We start from the raw sequence: 19,319 nt of genomic DNA on the forward strand, positions 1-19,319 counted from the left end.
CCCGAAGTCATGACAGGAAAAGCACCGCCAGAAATATCACAGAAGGACCTCAGCCTGAACCACACGCTGCACAGTGGTGGAAAAACGCCTTATTTGGCCGTCGGCGCGTTAGAGGCCTTTGCATCATTTGGAACGAGGTAGAACTGCGAATGTCGGGTCACACTACATACTCCCAGTCAGTTAACGTCCATTTCCTATGTTGTTTGACACACTGAAGATGTGCAGTTTTGCGTCCACCGTGAGGACTGGAAATTTGCGAGGTACCCGACTACAGATGTTCACTGAATGTAGTTCGCTTCGCAGTGCTCGCTCCTAAACTGTTCGTCCAAGTCAGTTCATCACAATTACATACTGAATTTCCTTAAATAATTTCTTAAATAAGTGTTTCCGTTAAACATCTAGTTTAATTCTAAACCTAATATCAAAACTTAGCTCTTCCATTTAAGTAAATCTTACAGCTTAATAAATTTTAAATGAACTCAGTACTTTAGATACTCGTAATTCAGTGAAGCAGTGGTAGGGTCTACTATGAATTGGCTTCTTTCTTAAAAAGTTTCAAGCACATGTGGAACACCTCCTTCTGCCAGAGTTTAGTATTAGTGAGTCTGAAATTGCGTAAATATCTGTTAACTATGCACTGTGTTTTTCGTTCCATTACAGTCTTTTGTGTTTATCTATTAGATTTTTTTCAGTGAACGTAAATGTTTCTCTACTGTAAATGGTATGTCTCGCTTTGCTGCAGCCGAGTTCAGCATTTGCGGCGATGGAACGCGAGTCCACAAGTTCTTCTGGTGTGATGGTTGGCCACACTGCCACGACAACCACGCCGACGAACTCAACTGTGAGTATCCGTAGGCTGTTGCTAGACGACCATCCAAGACGACCCGAGTCTTCCTAGGAAGGTCGACACGCGATGAGCACGTAATAGAACACATGATATAGGTGTTTACTATATTTACTATATTACTCATTTTGAAAGAATCTGTTCTCGCGTCCGTCGGCCGTGGTAATTTAGTATATATATTATTATTGTTATTATTATTTTTTGATTGTTGCCGACTTACGTGGTGGGCCTTAATAAAAATGATATTTAAGTTGAACAACGTAATAAACTTTTCATATTAATTTCCTCGGCTAGTCAGTTCACTTTAAAGCAAAAGATCTTTAGTTATTAATTACAATTGCGGCCCACACACGCGCGAGAGTATTTTTCTTACCTCCGTTAACCATTGTATTGTGGTCAGAGTCCTGGCTCTGGGTCTCGGCTATGGTACTGAAAATAAGAATCTTAAAGCTAAGTATTTCTGCAACTTCGTGCGACTGTGGAGAAAAATTGATATTATGCTAATAGCGGGCGAGTTTTCAGCTTCCGTTAAATTTTCATAAGTTAATATCGCCACGTAATGGCGTCGTTGGCTGCATCGGCCGCTGCGATTGTTGAGCTGTAAATTACTTGAATGCAGGTTAATTCAAGGAAGGCGGACATGAAATCGGGATCACCTCTTACAAATTAAAAGTGCACAATAATATTAAATCAGTATATTATATTCTTAACTCATACAAATATGCTTACATTTGCCAGCACTCGCAAGATGTCCGTCTGTACATCATCAAGACAACTGAAGAAGTGAAGACGACTAAAAAATTAACAAAAGAGTGTATCTTGTCACCTCTTTAGATCATTTTGTCATAAATTATTTCTTTGCATTTGAAACTTGGACAGAGAAATTATTATTTTACGGCTACATGAAAAAAAAATCTCTTACAAATTATGAATGTCTTCTTTATAAATAATTTAAAGTCTTTTCGTAATATGGCACTGGGGACGCTATAACTGCCACGACAACCACGCCGACGAACTCAACTGTGAGTATCCGTAGGCTGTTGCTAGACGACCATCCAAGACGACCCGAGTCTTCCTAGGAAGGTCGACACGCGATGAGCACGTAATAGATTCCTCACATGATATAGGTGTTTACTATATTTACTATATTACTCATTTTGAAAGAATCTGTTTTTGGCCTGCCGTGAAGCAGTCTTCCGTTCTGTGCCGTCTGGAGTCCTTTGTTGACGTCGGGATTGTTAAAAGGTCGCAGTCTGCTTGGGAATTCCATTCTATAACTTCCCGGCATTTGGCGAACTTCGAACGTTTCCGTGGCTCCGAGTTTAGTACTACACTGGTTACCCACAACATTATGACCACCGACCTACTAACGATACAAGCACGTCCAAACAGCTAGCCAGACAGTAACACGGTACATGTAGTACCAGTGAGCGTGCTGTCCGTGTGTAAAATGGGGAAGGCGCGCGATCCATCTGAGTTTGACCGACGGCATAGTGTGATGGCCCGGAGGCTCGGACGAGCATTTCGGAAACTGCACGCATCGGGTGTTCGAGGAGTGATGTGGTGAGTGTCTTCAACACGTTGCGAAACCAAGGTGAGACCACTTCCAGACGTTGTGGAGTTGGGCACCCCACATTACAGATGTCGGACGTCGTAGGCTGGGCAGACTGGTAAAACAGGACAGGTGGCGAACTGTAAACTTTAGAGAGAGCTGATTTACGTTCACGTAGAGCTGATCCGGATATTGTTATTTTACCTGCGGACAAGGCCAATGTTACCATTGTCTTAGACAAGCATGGTTACGTTCAAAAGATGCAGTGTTTCCTGTCTGATTCAGTGTATCGCAGGAACTGTGCTGACCTCACAAAAGGTGTTGAGAGAAAGACCAACGGTCTCCTGAAGAAAAATTCCTTATCCCAGGAGATATCAAGACTCTAATTCGTATTTTGTGCTGTTCCCTCGAGTTTATAGGCCCACAAGGGAGGGGTTCCTTTTCGTCCGATTGTAAGTAGCATTTGTGCTCCGACATATCTTCTAACAAAGTACCTTACTACTCTGTTGAGCCCTATAGTAGGTCGATGTGAGCACAATATTAAGAACTCCACAGATTTCTTACGTCGATTAGAGGGAATGCGTTTGAATGACTGATGTTCTGGTAAATTTTGATGCGGGCTCTCTCTTCATTCGTGTTCCTCTGCCTGTTTCGTTGCGGTTGATTGCAGTTAGGTTTGGTGCTGAATTAACGAACCTATTTCGATATGTGTTGACTTCCAGTTACTTTTTATGTAATGAGCAGTATTACAAGCAGGCAGATGAGTTGCGATGAGAAGCCAGTTATCACCTATTATTGCCAACTTGTTATGGAACCTTAGAGGGACGTGACCTGGAGTCGGTGGCTTTGAAACCTGCGTGTTTTTCAGATATATATATGATACTTCTGTTGCTTGGCCTCATGTAAGTTAGAATTTGAATGACTTCTCAGAGCACTTCTATTCAGCCCACCTGAATATTTGTTTCACGATGGACGTCTGGCTGTTTCCCTTCCTTGACGTTTTGATCAGGAGGAAGGCTGATGGTACGTTGACGTTTATAGGAAGCTTACTCACACTGACTTTATCTGAGGCTGACAGTTGTCACCATCCAGATCACTGTGAAGCGGTACTTCGTAACACGATTCACATAGCCCATGTCATCTCGGATGCTGGGAGTCCGTCAGCTGAGTTGGTCCATCTTAAAGTCATCTTTCGTCGAAAGGGTTATGGTGAGAGACAGATGAGGCGTGATCTGCATAATCGGCTAAATGTGCACCAGGAATGATGATAATATCGAGGTGACACCAAAGTCTGCGGCCTCTTTGCCTTACGCAGGAGCATTTCCCACAGGATTTGTCATATTTCATGTAAATATGATGTGAAATGTGTTTTTCGGCCACCATCTAGTATCCTTATAAATAGAGATGGTGATTTTTTGTTAAATTCTGCATGGAATCCTGCTTTCTCCCTTGTCAAAAAATAGAGGTACAGAGTTAATGGTACCTCGCCCGTTTATTATTTAGTAATTTCACTATCGATAAATTCTGACGTCGGTCAGCTTTGGTTTGCGATAGCGGTAGTATTTACACTATGTGTGTTATCTTTTCGGAGTTTCTTTAAAATCCGAGGTTTTAAATTCCCTTGCACAGTGCGTACTTGCTGCAGTTATGCCTTGAAATTGGCAAGATGTGCTCCCGTCAAAATATTGTCGGTTGTCAACGACGTCCTCCGGCTGCATTCCCGTAACCATTTATTTATTCGTCGTGCGGTGAGCTGAGATTTTGGAAGTAAATCATTTGTAGAATGGAGATGCCATATATGACTGATAGTTTTATGTAATGTCTTACGCCAATGTCGTTAAATAATGCATTAATTAATGTATTGTATATCTCAATAATTACTGTACAATTTCACTGTCATAAAGAACTGTTTGAATTTTGAACGATTAAGGTCTAAGTTAAGTTGCATTTGAAACTTAACAAAATCGAAGGAAACCGACTGTCCTGAAGAAATAGAATAATACGGTAAACGTGTTTAGCTTGCATGATTTTCAAGACTGAGTCATTAAGTACGGCAGCCTTTAACGATTGTATGACGATACCGTTAAAGAGATATAAATTACCTGTACACAATATATTTATGATAAGGCAGGCAGGCGCTCCGTCTTCAGGCCATAAGTGGCCCATCGGGACCATCCGACCGCCGTATCATCCTCACTCAGGATGCAGATAGGAGGGGCGTGTGGTCAGCACACCGCTCTCCCAGTCGTTGTGATGGTTTCTTTGACCGGAGCCACTACTGTTCGGTCGAGTAACTCCTCAATTGGCATCACGAGTCTGCACCCAGAAAAATTGCAACATGGCATGGCTGCCCGGATGGTCACCCATCCAAGAGCCGGCCACGCCCGACAGCGCTGAACCTCGATGATCTGACGAGAACCGGTGTATCCACTATATTTATGATAAAAACGTTAAAAATCATCTATGACTCAAGAAAAATTCAAATTTTGCAGGAATAGCTTTGAAAAGATAATTGAGATATTGTGTCTCCTCACTTACACTGGTGACGCCTATCAGTAAGCCTACCTTCCACCGCCACCCAGAAAAACCGATATTTGAAGCACCTGCAGCAGCGAGCGAAGCTGGGAGTGACTCATTCAGCTGTTCGTAGGTACCCAAGGATATCTTGGACCACGTTGATCGTATTGCTTCCCATATTAAGTGAACGGTGCTAGAGGAATGAACGATTCGAAAAAAAGGCCAAGTTTTCCGTTTTCAGAAATGGTAGTCGGCAGATGCACTAAATTATAGTCGTTTGTTCACTGTAAAATTATGTACCATGTTTCATGACTCTCTTGGGAAACGAAAATTTTCTCTGTAGGAAGGAACATAAATCTTGTGGTGAAACTTTTACCTTCTTCTTAGTATGATGACCCCTTTTCTCCCTTTCCTCGTGATGAGCTAATTGTGTCTTCAGTTCACTTCTTGAATGCAGGTAAGTAATGGATGTGTGTATTGTGAGTTGCCAGTTCCGTTGGAGATCATGACAAAAGACGCATGGTATGAAGAGTAAAGAAAACTGGAAAGAGGGAGAAGAGAGTGAGCCACGATACAATTTAGTGTAGGGAGGGAAGATCTAGAGCTGGAAGGACTGATAAATATCGGGGTGGATTTCGTTGGATGGGAAAACGAATCGGTTGTTGTTTCGTAGGGAGATGGTGTGGAGTGTATATAGGTGTAGTATTGGAGGAAATGTGTCCGTACAAGCGCAAGAGCACCTCGCGACTGGAAATATAGATCGGTGATAATGACGTTGTTGGTGTAGAGTTTGCAAATAGTAAAGGATGTAAGTGATCAGTATGGACGACCACGGTAAAGGTACAAATGAGAAAAATTGAACTTACGCGGAAGGCAAGGAAGAGTGCGTGATATTAAATGATTTGTGGGAGTGGTAAGACTGATGGAGAGGATAGGTTGGCTCAACATTTTGTTCGAGTGGATGATAGTAGAGGTGTTCAATCCCCAAGCATGGCCAGTTATGGTTTCGACAACTTAAGTCTTTTGTGAATTTTTTGATAAGTGATTAGTAGGTTGGATTCCCGTGTTCGTTACCAGCCGAGCCTTACAACAAGGTATTTTAGTGTGTTAGTTAATTAAATAGTTTGGACATAAATAGTTACGTAAAACTGACGGACGCGGAAGCTGCGATTGGTTCGTTATCTCATTATTGCTAAGTTATGGAGGAATCGATTTAAAAGAACAACAGGCTGCATCAGAAAGAGAACTGCTTGATATTTCAAAGGGAGAGGAAAGCGGTGTCATCAGCAGACTGGAGGAGGTGAACAGGTGGCTTGAGCTTGGGCACGCCAACAGTGTAAACGATGTATGTGTCGAGGGAGGACATGGTCTTGGGCCACGTTTTCAGAGGGATCGAAGATGCGAGCGTTAGTGTTCTTGCTTGAGACAGAAATTGATCGGTTGTATAGGGAGTACATAGTAAGGGAGACGTAATTAACTGGGAGTGAATATACTTAAGAGTCGTAGGCTGTTTCAAGATCAAGATATACAAAAGTAATTTTTTTACTGTTAAGCTGATGGGATAGGACAAAGAAGAAGTAAACGAGTTTGGACAATAGTCATATTGGTTTTAACAGCTGGTTATGGATTTATTGCGAGACGATATATTCAAAGGTCCTACTAAACACTAAGATGAAACTAATGGGGCGGTACAAGAAAGTATCACCAGCGGGTGTGTTTATGTAAGGAGCAGAAGCAGTTTGGAGGTTTTTCACAGCTCGGAAAAGTAACTCGTTTTGAAGGGTCGCAAGCGTTATCATTAACTGCCGTGAAGGCGCATGCATTTGTGTCCGAAAAACAGGCAACAAACATCTGTACATTCACGGACGATAGGAAATACGGAGTAGTCGAAGAGTGAGGTTGGAAATTGTGAAGATACCGACGAGATATGTTGCAAAAAATGGTTGGTTTGTTCAGGTTGTCAGGAAGCGGGTTGCTGTTACGGAGAAGTTGGTAGTGAGGTATGGAAGTACTGCCAGTGATACGCTGGAGTGTTTTCCATTAATTGGAGTTGTAAATGGATAATGTAGAGCTAAGTCTGGTGCATGTTTCGCGCCAGCCCTGTAGTTTTTTAGCGGTTAGTAAGTACCTGATGTATGTATGTAATGTGTCGGTGGCGTATGAGAGTATATTGGTCACGAGTAGGTAGAAAGGAGCGGTGCAGTCGACAGGATTATCGAAGGAGCAGTAGGCTTTTGGATGAAGGATTGGTCGGTTAGGATGAATAGGAGTTTTAGGAACATAGATAGATTGGCGCCTAAGAAAGTCTACTGCGGGAAGGAGTCGTGTGGCACATATCAAGGTATTGGAATGTTAGTGCGGGTCTTCCTGGATGGCTATCTGTAGATTCCCAGTAGGCATCGGTTCGGAGGTAATTTTGTATAGTGTTTGAACGGATATTCGAATGTGATGCAGGGGAATGAGATGATACGTAGGGGATGATGAAAATAAAACGTGTACGATAGTGTACTAAAAGTACAACTATTATACAAAAAGCTGAGGTGACTGGATTCTAAATTATTATGTAATTCAAAATAAATTTAAAATTCCTTTTTTTTACGAGCGGTACAAAGTTCGCCGCCGTCCGTCCTTGACAACGTTTCGTTCAAATTGTCTCTCTCGCAGGCACCGAGTGCAGAGGACAGGGCGAATATCTCTGTCCAAACGGCCGCTGTATCAGGCGCGCCAATGTCTGCGACTCATACTGCGATTGCGTGCCGGCTTCCAGCGGGCAACCGTGTGCAGACGAGGTGGACTGCGCCGGCAGATATCTCAAGGAGTACGGTGAGTACCGTGGACTTGCTGAAAACGAGTCCGCTCCATTTACTCATTCGTAGGATCACAGAAAAAGCCAAAGGACGCAAAAATCTACAATTTCGTTTTTACGTTAACTGCGTGAAAATGTGTGGACATTGATTGCACTTCGTTTTGAAGACGCCAACAACGTAAAAAACATCGAATGGCTCCTTTTCTGCTGATATTAAAGCATTTAGTTATTCAAAATATCGCAGCTGTTTGTAGCGCAAAAGTTGCCTTTCTTCAACTTTTTTACTGACTTACCCACCTTATTACAGGGAGACGATCAGTTACAAATGGACTTCAATCCTTGGTACAGCTTGGCATTTTTCAGATTAACAAATCATTGCCAGGGATTAAAGAAATGAGGTGCGTCAGAAAAAAACCTTAGGAACAACTTAATTTACCATTTGTTTTTCAGCCTGACACCTATCCATTCAGCCACCGACCCACACTAACGCGTACACAACGTTAATTACATTTTGATAATGATTAATAGGGTTCACAATAATGGCAAAACGCTATGACATAGTACTTATCTCATGATCCGCTGCCGTTCTTTTTTCTCTTTTTTGTTGACTTGCAGATATCAAAATGATTTCGGCTCCAAGCTGAGCCTGCATGTTTTACATTTTTAAACACATTTCACCTTTTCTCTTATATGTAACTTTTATTCCAAAGCAACAGCAACACCTATGTATCATATGTCTGTATTATCCTCTGATAAGAATACTTATCTGTTTATTGCAGGAGTCAGTGTCTGCACACCAGGTGAAACATTGTCGTGTGTTCTGCCATCCAACAAGAAGCATCGAGAGGAACGATGTATCTCATCAGACTTTATATGTGACGGCTATAATGACTGTCATAATGGAAGATATATCTCCGATGAATTTGGGTGTGGTAAGTTAACATACACTTTTCTCGCATCAGCTGTTAGGATCATTTAAAGTTTAGTTCCATACTTAACCTGAAGATAATATTTATTTAAAGTAGAATGGAATTCAAGAAGTAAACAGAAATCTGAAGGCGAATCCATTCATCAATAAAGTGAGAAATAACTCAACCTGGCATTCGACTAAGCAATAGATTATTGTATAATTCTAAAAACCATTATATCTGAATTCCTGGCACTCGACTAAGCCAGAGATATATTGTATAATTCTAAAAACCAGTATATCTCAATGAGATAGGATGACAACATTTCTGACGATTCCTCATGTTATTCTTGTATAATTGACTAATGGTGTGCATCTGAGTGTTCAAACGAGTTGTTGAATCGATTTTTATACAGAACGTAGTGAGGACAGACCCAGTCGTCTTCTTCGGTTGCTACGAGCTGTGTTGTTATGTGTAGAGTCTGTTCACAACGAGATCTACTAATTCCGGTGGGGTGGCGGGGGGGGGGGGGGGGGGGGCGGTGCGGGGGACGAGCCAAGCAGAGCTTACGTCGTGCAGTGCACACTTGGGCTCACATATTACTTTATGATCCAAGGGGCATTGACAGTGCCATCAACTGGCCGCCATACCTGTGTCAGCTGCTACGTTTTGCGTGTCTACGAAACTAAGAGAGGGGCGTAACAAAAGCTTCCGTAATTCATGAAATTAAAAATGATAGTTTCATGTTTCAAGAAGGGTCTTGTTGCAACTAATTCCATATCAGTTCTCTTAGCCAATTCGAAATTAAAAACAGCCAGTAGCAAAAACTTACAGTGCGGCAGTAAAAAGAATGAAAAAAGTTTTGAACATTTTTGACGTATGTAACACTGAATTATAAGCATGCTTAAAAATAATTATGATAATTTCTATAAAAATGTAAAAATGACTCGTATGTGATGGGGACTCGTATATAATACACTGAAGAGCCAAAAAAACTGTTCACATCGTGTAGGCACGACGTGGCATGGACTCCACTAATGTCTGAAGTAGATAATGTCCAACAATGTTCAAGTCTGGGGAGTTTGGTGGTCAGCGGACGTGTTTAAACTCAGTGTGTTCCTGTAGCCACTCTGTAGCAATTCTGGACATGTGGGGTGTCGCATTGTCGTGCTGGAATTGCCGAAGTCCATCGGAATGCACAATGGCTACGAATGGATGCAGGTGGTCAGACAGAGTGCTTACGTACATGTCACCTGTCAGAGTTGTATCTAGACGTATTAGGGGTCCCATATCACTCCAACTGCACACGTCCCACACCATTACAGAGCCTACACCAGCTTGAACGGTCCCCTGCTGACATGGTCTATGAATTCATGAGGATGTCTCCATACCCGCACACGTCCATCCGCTCGAAACAATTTGAAGCGAGACTCGTCCGACCAGGCAACATGTTTCCAGTTATCAACACTCCAACGTAGCTGTTAACGGGCCCAGGCGAGGCGTTAAGCTATGTGTCGCGCAATCATCAAGGCCTTCGGCTCCGAAAGCCCATATCGATGATCTTTCCCTGATTGATTCGCACGCTGACACTTGCTGAAGCCCCAGAATTGAAATCTGCAGCGATTTGCTGAAGAGTTGCACTTCTGTCACATTGAACGATTCTCTTCAGTCGTCATTGGTTCCATTCGTGCAGGATTTTTTTTTGGCAGCAGCGACGTTGGAAAAAAAATGGTTCAAATGGCTCTGAGCACTATGGGACTTCACATCTATGGTCATCAGTCCCCTAGAACTTACAAGGGAACCTCCCCATCGCACCCCCCTCAGATTTAATTACAAGTTGGCACAGTGGATAGGCCTTGAAAAACTGAACACAGATCAATCGAGAAAACAGGAAGAAGTTGTGTGGAACTATGAAAAAAATAAGCAAGATATACAAACTGAGTAGTCCATGTGCAACATAAGCAGCATCAAGGAGACTGCAAGCCCTGAAGCGCCGTGGTCCGGTGGTTAGCGTGAGCAACTGCGAAACGAAAGGTCTTTGGTTCAAGCCTCCCTCGAGTGAAAAATTTTTTATTTTCAGACTATCATCAAAGTTAAGGCATTCAAACATAATCAACTTCGCTCTCCAAAATTCCAGGACATGTTCCGATTTGCTTGGACACATGCAGGATTTGACGGTCTACACACGGTAAAATTTGAAAACGTTAGAAACATATGTTTTGACAGAGCACAGGGAAAACTGTGCGACTGTGAAACTGCTGCAGTCATTTGTTGCAGTTCATGTGCAAACTCCTATGTTTTCATCACTTTTTTGGGAGTGATTATCACATCCACAAGAAAACCTAAATCGGCAAGGTAGAATAATCTTTTTACCCATTCGCCAAGTGTACAAGTTAGATGGGTCGACAACATATTCCTGTCAGGTGACGCACATGCCGTCACCAGTGTCGTATAGAATATATCAGACGTGTTGTCCTGTGGAGGAATCGGTTGACGTATGACCTTGCGAGCAAATGTTTTCGGTGCCCACTGGAGAGGCACGTCATTTCGTCTACTAATCACACGGTTTTGCGGTGCGGTGGCAAAACACAGACACTAAACTTATTACAGTGAACAGAGACGTCAATGAACGAACGGACGGATCATAAATTTGCGAGAATAAAGAAAGTAAAATTTTCACCCGATAGAAGACTCGAACCAAGGACCTCTTCCTCAAGAGCTGCTCACGCTAACCACGGGACCACGGCGCTCCTGAGCTCACAATATCCTTAATGTTGCTTATGTTGCGCATGGACTACTCAGTTCGTATATTTTGCTTATTTTTTTCGTAGTTCCACACAACTTCTTCCTGTTTTCTCGATTGATCTGTGTCCAGTTTTTCAAGGTCTATCCACTGTGCCAACTTATAACTAAATCTGAGGGGGGTGCGATGGGGAGGTTCCCTTGTTAGAACTACTTAAACCTAACTAACCTAAGGACATCACACAACACCCAGTCATCACGAGGCAGAGAAAATCCCTGACCCCGCCGGGAATCGAACCCGGGAACCCGGGCGTGGGAAGCGAGAACGCTACCGTACGACCACGAGCTGCGGACTAGCGATGTTGGAGATTTGATGTTTTACCGGATTCCTGATACTCACGGTAAACTCTAGAAATGGCCGTACGGGAAAACCCCCACTTCATGGCTACCTCGGAGATGCTGTGTCCCATCGCTCGTGCGCCGACTGTAGGCTAGGCGCAAATTGAGACGCGTATAGCGCGTGTGGCGCGACGCAGCGTAGCGCGCGTTTTTGTAACATCACAGGTTCAAATGGGGCCGGCCAAATTCCGACGCGACTGGGACGCGACTGGGACGCGACACACGCCTGCGCCAGGTCGCACGGCGTTGTGGTTGAGGCACAGTTTCTCGCGCCGCGCGTCACGCGTGCCTCGCTAGCACCGTGGGATATTTGAGGCAGGGAGCGGAAAAGTAGCCCGGCCATATGCTCACATCGGAACGGCGCATATGAGCAGTGGTGGTATTGCCCATACGATAAATTTTGCCTCACTGTGTACTAAATTTTATTGCCTTTAGGTAGTGTTTCGATTTTTGCCATTTAAACGCTCCGCCTTTCTTCGTTAGTACGTTATACTTTTCTGTTATTTATATCTGTATAGTTTTGTTCAAATGGCTCTGAGCACTATGCGACTAAACTTCGAAGGTCATCAGTTGCCTAGAACTTAGAACTAATTAAACCTAACTAACCTAAGGACATCACACACCTCCATGCCCGAGGCAGGATTCGAACCTGCGACCGTAGCGGTCGCCAGGTTCCAGACTGTAGCGCCTAGAACCGCACGGCCACTCCGGCCGGCTGTATAGTTTTGTTTTGTTATGTTTTTCTTCTGTCAAGAAAAATGCGTACTCCAGTAACTGATGAGCCGTTGGCCGCTGGAATTGTATCATATGCCTCCGCTATGTTTTCAGACCGCAAGAAAGGACAGAGGATAGTGAATAAGGAAGCAAGGGATATTAAAAGATCATGTGATTAAGAAGCAAGCCAGGAAAGTAAAACAAGGTCATCTTCTCGCTGCCTAGTATGCTGGCGTATCTGTACGATCTGGTACAAAAATTTAGAAAGGGATAATCTCCACATGTGTGATCCCTTTGTGCTCCTGGTAAAAAGCGTCCAAGATCTGAAGTATAGAAGTCCCATTGTGATTACTCTGATATGGATGTAATAATGTAATACGACACACTGTACTACATGTATGTGAACATCACATTTGCGCTGCCAGCTAGAAACAGTCGAAAAGCAGTCACAAATAACAATATTTTAATTGGTTCGCCGTGAACAGAAAAACATTTCAGTTGTCGCATGCACATTATCAGCGTTAATAAACTAATTATACAACAGGCTTCACAAATGAAGAAAATGGTCGGTATTATTACGAAAGCAGGAACATCCTAAAAGAATGTTATGATTAGATATATTTAATTTGTTTGAATGTATTGCTGACAAAGGTAGATCTACTTTCATGACAATGTTTTTCGAACTGCAACTCACAAGGCACACATGGCTAGCTTGTGCATTCCTGTCGCGCGCATTATCCTCCGCTGCTGACAATACGCTGACCATTGTGTTGTGCGACTGATCAATTGTTAATTTTTCTCAATAACAACTATTTTATTCGCCATCACACATTGTCAGTTTGGCAAGCCGTCGCTGAGTAACCAGTATCTGGCATTTGCCTATCATTCCGCCTGAAGGAACGCTCGTCATTATTTTAATACTGCTCAGATCAAGAGAAGGAATAAAATCCTTTGGTAAGTTTCCTTTCAGTCTCTCAGTGTTAAAAATGTGATGGGTTACGGGGATTCCACCAAAATTTCCAACAGAATTGGCAATCTGTTTTTGTGTGATTTTCGCCAAACTCATCTCACAGCAGCTATTGAGACAGAATTTCGAAACGGAGTGCCTCATTAAACAAGTAATTGGCAATCACAGAGCTCAATAGCTTACGAAATACCTCACAGTGTCGGTTTGCAGTAACATAAAAGAAGAAATTTCGTGTTTATTTTCATACTAGAAAGCTCTTGATTCGCTAGCTGGCGATAACTCTTAAAAATTACAGTCACTGGCGTGATATAAATAAAAAGGGAACTGTAAGTACTGATATACCGCCACAGATAAGAAAGTTCCGTATGTTTAAGAATTGGAAAAAACACTCTCCTCCTTGTGTGCTATCATTCACCAAACTTTCGTTTCGATGTCTCGAGCGGTTTAGGAGATACGAGAGATGTTGCGAGTATTTCATTTTCGCGGTCGTGAGATCGGAAGTGAGCGCGCTACATGGAATCCATTTACTCAAGATCGGAGGCCGATAGAGACCTCCTCCCAAGTCTAAACAAAAATTCTAAATTTCGTACGCAGCAACATATGGTGTAATACGTACCAAACGCAAAATCATAGCTACCCCAAATTTTCGTTGCAAACTTTTTGAGTTTTGCGTAGTGTCTTACTAAAATGTGTTCATCACAATAAGAATGGTCATTAGAGAGATCATGGGCACTTCACCACGAAGCTGACATATAACGCTATAAGTAAGGCAAAAATCAAATATTTTCAGTGAACAGTTTCTGTAAAATCGTTTGAGGAAGATAACAGGTTGCGCTCTCTTCAGTTCTGTCAGCTTAGAGCGTCGCCAGACGGCGCGTGCGAAGTATGGTGTGCGCGTCGCAATATGCACTGCACCCGCGCGACTCGTGCGGCACGTGCGTGTCGCGCTGTAGTGTCGTGTCACGTCACACGTGCTATACGCGTCTCAATTTGCGCCTACCCTACACGACGTTCAAACTCACTTAAGTCCTGATAAGCTGCCATTGTTGCAGCAGTAACCGATCTGATAACTGCGCCAGACGCATGTTGTCTTGTGTAGGCGTTGCCGACCACAGCCACGTATTCTGCCTGTTTGTGTACCTCTGTATTTGAGTACGCTTGCCTATACCAGTTTCTGTGACGCCTTAGTATACCTTCACTATATCAGCCAGTTAACTACACAACTACGCTAAAGCAGGGCTTCAGAAACAGATTTTGTTATTGCAACTTCAGTCATCTAAAGGATCTTTTTTATTGATTACCTGTAAAAGAAAGCTAACCAGGGACAATGAATGCAGGGTGTGATGTAATCCCTGGAACCTTAACACACACAACCCCATACACGAGTTTTTAGTCGACACCACCCGTTGGGACCTCCCTTTGTAAGGGAAACAATACCAGGCATTCCAACAATAAATAAGGGTGCCATTACACACACAAACAAAATTATTTTTGCTCTTGTGCTCGAAAAATTCAGCGACATAACCGGTTAGTTGTTTAGCCCCACTCTGTAAAGTACTACTCCTTTCCCTTCTCCGAGCAGTGGAAAGAATAGTAACAGCTACGCACTCATCAACAGATGTACACTGAGGTGACAAAAGTCATGAGGCACTTCCTAATATCGTGTCGGACCTCCTTTTGCCCGGCGTAGTGTAGCAGTTCAATGTATCATTTGTGGTGTCACCGCCAGACACCACACTTGCTAGGTGGTAGCTTTAAATCGGCCGCGGTCCATTAGTACATGTCGGACCCGCTTGTCGCCACTGTCAGTGATCGCAGACCGAGCGCCACCACACGGCAGGTCTCGAGAGACTTACTAGCACTCGCCCCAGTTGTACGGACGACTTAGCTAGCGATGCAACACTGACGAAGCCTCGCTTATTTGCAGATTTGCAGAGAAGATAGTTAGAATAGCCTTCAGCTAAGTTAATGGCTACGACCTAGCAAGGCGCCATAGCAATTGATGGTTATCGTATGAAGCATGTCTCATCAAGAACGATGTATACAAATGATGGATTAAAGTTAAGTATTCCAGAAGCTACGTACTTTTCTTTATAGCATTCATTACGTATCCTGTTTCAGACCTCACGCCATCCTGCGTGAGCTTATAGCGTGCATTTCGGCTTTCTCTAGCTATATAACATCATTGATTCAAAAAGTCGCTGGAAGTCCCCCGCAGAAATACTGATCCATGCTGCCTCTATAGCCATCTATAACTGCGGAAGAGTTGCCAGTGGAGTATTTTGCGCATGAACTGACCTCTAGATTATGTCCCATAAATATTCGGTGGGATTCATGTCGGACGATATGGAAGACCAAATCATCCGCTCGAATTGTCCAGCGTGTCCTTCAAATTAGTCGCGAACAATCGTCGCCCAGTAACATGACATCGTTGTTTGGGAACCTGAAGTCCATGAACGATTGCAAATGGTCTCCAACTAGCGGAACATAAGCATTCCCAGTCAATGATCGGTTCAGTTGGACGAGAGGACCCAGTCCATTACATGTAAACACAGCCCACACCATTATGGAGCCACCACCAGCATACGCAGTGTCTTGTTGACAACTTGTGTCTTTGGCTTCGTGGGGTCTGCACCACACTCGAACCCTACCATCGCTCTTACCAAGTGAAAAAGAGACTGCTCTGACCAGGTCACGGTTTTCCTAGTCGTCTGGAGTTCAACAGATACGGTCACAAGTCCATGGGAAGTGCTGCAGACGATGTCGTGTTGTTAGCGAATGTGCTCGCGTCAGTCATCTACTGCCATAGCTCATTAACAACAGATTTCACTCCATTGTCCTAACGGATACGTTCGTCGTATGTCCCACAACTCGACGCAAACGCCGCTGCGCGTTGTCCGTGGTGAGAGGTAATGTCCGAAATTTGGTATTCTCAGCACACCCTTGACATTGTGGATCTCGGAATACTGAATTCCTTAATTATTACCGAAACAGAATGTCCCATGTATCTATCTCGAACTTCCACTCCACGTTCAAAGTCTGTTAATTACCGTCGTGCGGCTATAATCACGTCGGAGACCTGAGTACGAATAACAGCTCCGGCAATGCACAGCCCTTTTATCCCTTGTGTGAGCGATACTACCGCCATCTGTATATGTGCTTATAGCTATCCCATGACTTTTGTCATCTGAATGTGTTAACTCGTGACACCAAAAACACGGCATAATATGGGTACATAAGCAAAGTTCCGTATTACATTGTTGAGGCGATCATGGGCCGGACACAAAACAAGAGCGGGCGTTCTGCCAGTCCAGACCTAGAAAACTCTCTTTCATCTCTTTGTGAACAGGCTATACTCGCTGCCTGGACTTTAAATACAGCTTGCAGCATCTGAAGAAGACTGTCTGTCGTCGACATATTGTCGAAGAAAATAGTATATACAACTCATATGAACATCCGAAAGGCTTTCTGAATGTCAAAAACAGTTCAGCATTGATGATGCACAGAGATAATTGCATTTCAACTAAAAATCTAATAAAAAATAAGATTAACATTTAACGCCCCATCGATAACGAAGTCATTGCGGACGGAGAAAACGCTTGGACTGGGGAAGGAAATCGGCCGTGTCCTTTTGGTGCAACCATTCCGGCATTCACCTTAAGCGATGTAGGACAACCACGGAAAACTTAAATCTAAATGGTCGGACGGGGATTTGCGCCACCTCCATCCCAAATACGAATCCATGGTCTCACAACTGCGCCTCCTCGCTCGATTGCAGGGATGTATCGTCGATAAAAATACTCGTAACAAAGTGATTGGTAGTCAAGCGAGGGAAGGGGATGATGATGTCGTTACACATCTGTCAGAGCACACACAATATGGATGCGACAGCAATAGCTGAGCGCTTAGGTTCTGCGGTAGATAGGTCACACGCTGCCCGGTAACTTTCAGGTATTAGATTTGCAACCACGGCGGTAAATCCTGGAACTCTTCTGCGCACTTTTGCAACTATTTTTAGGACATTTTGGTGCGTAAAATAAACGCGCTGCACGGAAGAACAGTGCAATAAACAAAAACAAATCACTATTGTTACTTTACCAGCAAGAACCCTGCTCTGCAACTAAACTGTGTAAACTGCCGTTTGAGGTAGCAGGCTAAGCAGAGCGATATGAAAACGACGAAAGGAATTGAAGGTATGACTTGACTACGCTCTGGGTGTTGCAACAGTGACTGTCGCGTCAATCACTTTGTTATCTGATCCATAGGAGCTCTTCCACAGTTAGTAGATCTTGAGGAAGTACTCTATGACACGATGACTCATCGTCAGCGGTCATAATCTATTCGGGAAGACGATGGTTCAGACCCGCGTCCGGTCATCCTGACTTAGGTTTCCCGTGATTTCCCTAAATCGCTTCAGGAAAATGCCGGGATGGTTCCTTTGAAAAGGCATTGCCGATTTCCTTCCCCATCCTTCCCTAATCCGAGCTTGTGCTCCGTCTCTAATGATCCCGTTGTCGACTGGACTTTAAACACTAATCTCCTTCTCCTCCTCCATAATCTGTTGTTAGTCAACTTTCCAGTCCCGTTGCTGTCTGCTTGGCCATGACTTTGTGTAATCTCAATAACGTGTTCTTAAAAGTGATATTCCTTGTATAGATAATAAAAGCTAGTTTTCTTGCAATATCCGCCAAGGTTCGTCAAGCAGGGCGACGGGAAAAACACTAAATAAATATTTTTTCGTATAAATATTTAGCCTCTTCGCTCCATGTTCTCATCCAGAGTAAGTCCGAAGCCTTCGACGAAAGTTTCTGCATCATCGTAAAAACAATAAATATCATATTTTTGTAAAACAATATTATATTATTTTGTACCAGACTTTATCATCAAATGGATCTATCAATTTAGAAGGCAATATCTTATTCAACTGCGTTCGACCGCTCTATTTATTTGCTTTAAACTCAGTGAATGGACTGTCTTCCATTCCTGCTTTTCGTTACATTGCAAGTTCATGAGCAACGAGCCAGTCTGCGTGATACTCCTCGAGCAGAATGAGGAGTACTATCTCCATCTCCTGCACTAATTCTCTACCAATAGTAAAGAAAAACCACGCGTATAGTGCGCCAAACTACTCTTTCTGGATGTGCCTGTAATTCTAAATCGTTAGAAATTAAAGACTATGTGGTGTTTGTGTCCGAGCACTGTCAGCCTTGGCAATCAAACAATATTGTGTGCAATAGCATTAGTGTTTGCTATCAATTGCCTTGTTTCATTTCGCTGCTCCGTGCTTGGATTGTTTGTACTAGAATGAACGATGAACGAGAGTTTGGTTCGTTTCTGAACATAATAAAGAGTGTTCTCAGAAGAAGAAACTATCTGTCCATAATAGCGAACGCAAAATGTGGTGTGTGGCAGACTGTGTGAAGGAAGAGGGACAGGCTCTCTCCGTACTGCGCATCTCCTCACGGCAGTCGGTGTGCCGGGCGCAATTTTTCCTCCGCTTCCGGAAATTCCCACTAATAGTGGACAAGTAAAAGATTAATCACCAGGTATTCTGAGCTCACTTTTCTGAAACTTTGATCGTCTCTCTTAATGCACTCTAGGACGCTGCCTGCTGCCGATATCATAACTTTTGTTGCCAAATATTTGTCTGCATGTTTACAAGAAGAGCATACCCAGCGCAGTGCAGGGAAGGTGCTCTTTGTGACGCTGCCAACTGTCGATATCATAACTTATAGTACCAAATTTACGTCAGCGTATTCATAAGAGCATAGCTAGCGAGGTGCAGGAGAACTCATATCCTGTCCAACCAAACTCACTATCAATTCAGTATCCGTTTAAGAAAAACACAACAAATGATGGATACTGATTAG

The 19,319-nt window shown here is 43.3% G+C and overlaps 1 protein-coding gene across 1 annotated transcript in view; it reads left to right on the forward strand.

The window, feature by feature from the left end:
• The window catches only part of LOC126456274 (G-protein coupled receptor GRL101-like), a 490,877-nt gene that overhangs the window by 228,505 nt on the left and 243,053 nt on the right, over positions 1-19,319 (forward strand). The window contains exons 6-8 of the mRNA XM_050092026.1: positions 743-841; positions 7,578-7,736; positions 8,499-8,651. Coding sequence (XP_049947983.1) covers positions 743-841; positions 7,578-7,736; positions 8,499-8,651 — 411 coding nt within the window. The remainder of the gene's footprint in view (positions 1-742; positions 842-7,577; positions 7,737-8,498; positions 8,652-19,319) is intronic.

This window comes from Schistocerca serialis, chromosome 2 (genome assembly GCF_023864345.2).
Source record: "Schistocerca serialis cubense isolate TAMUIC-IGC-003099 chromosome 2, iqSchSeri2.2, whole genome shotgun sequence".
In the NCBI taxonomy this organism is placed as follows: Eukaryota; Metazoa; Arthropoda; class Insecta; order Orthoptera; family Acrididae; genus Schistocerca; species Schistocerca serialis.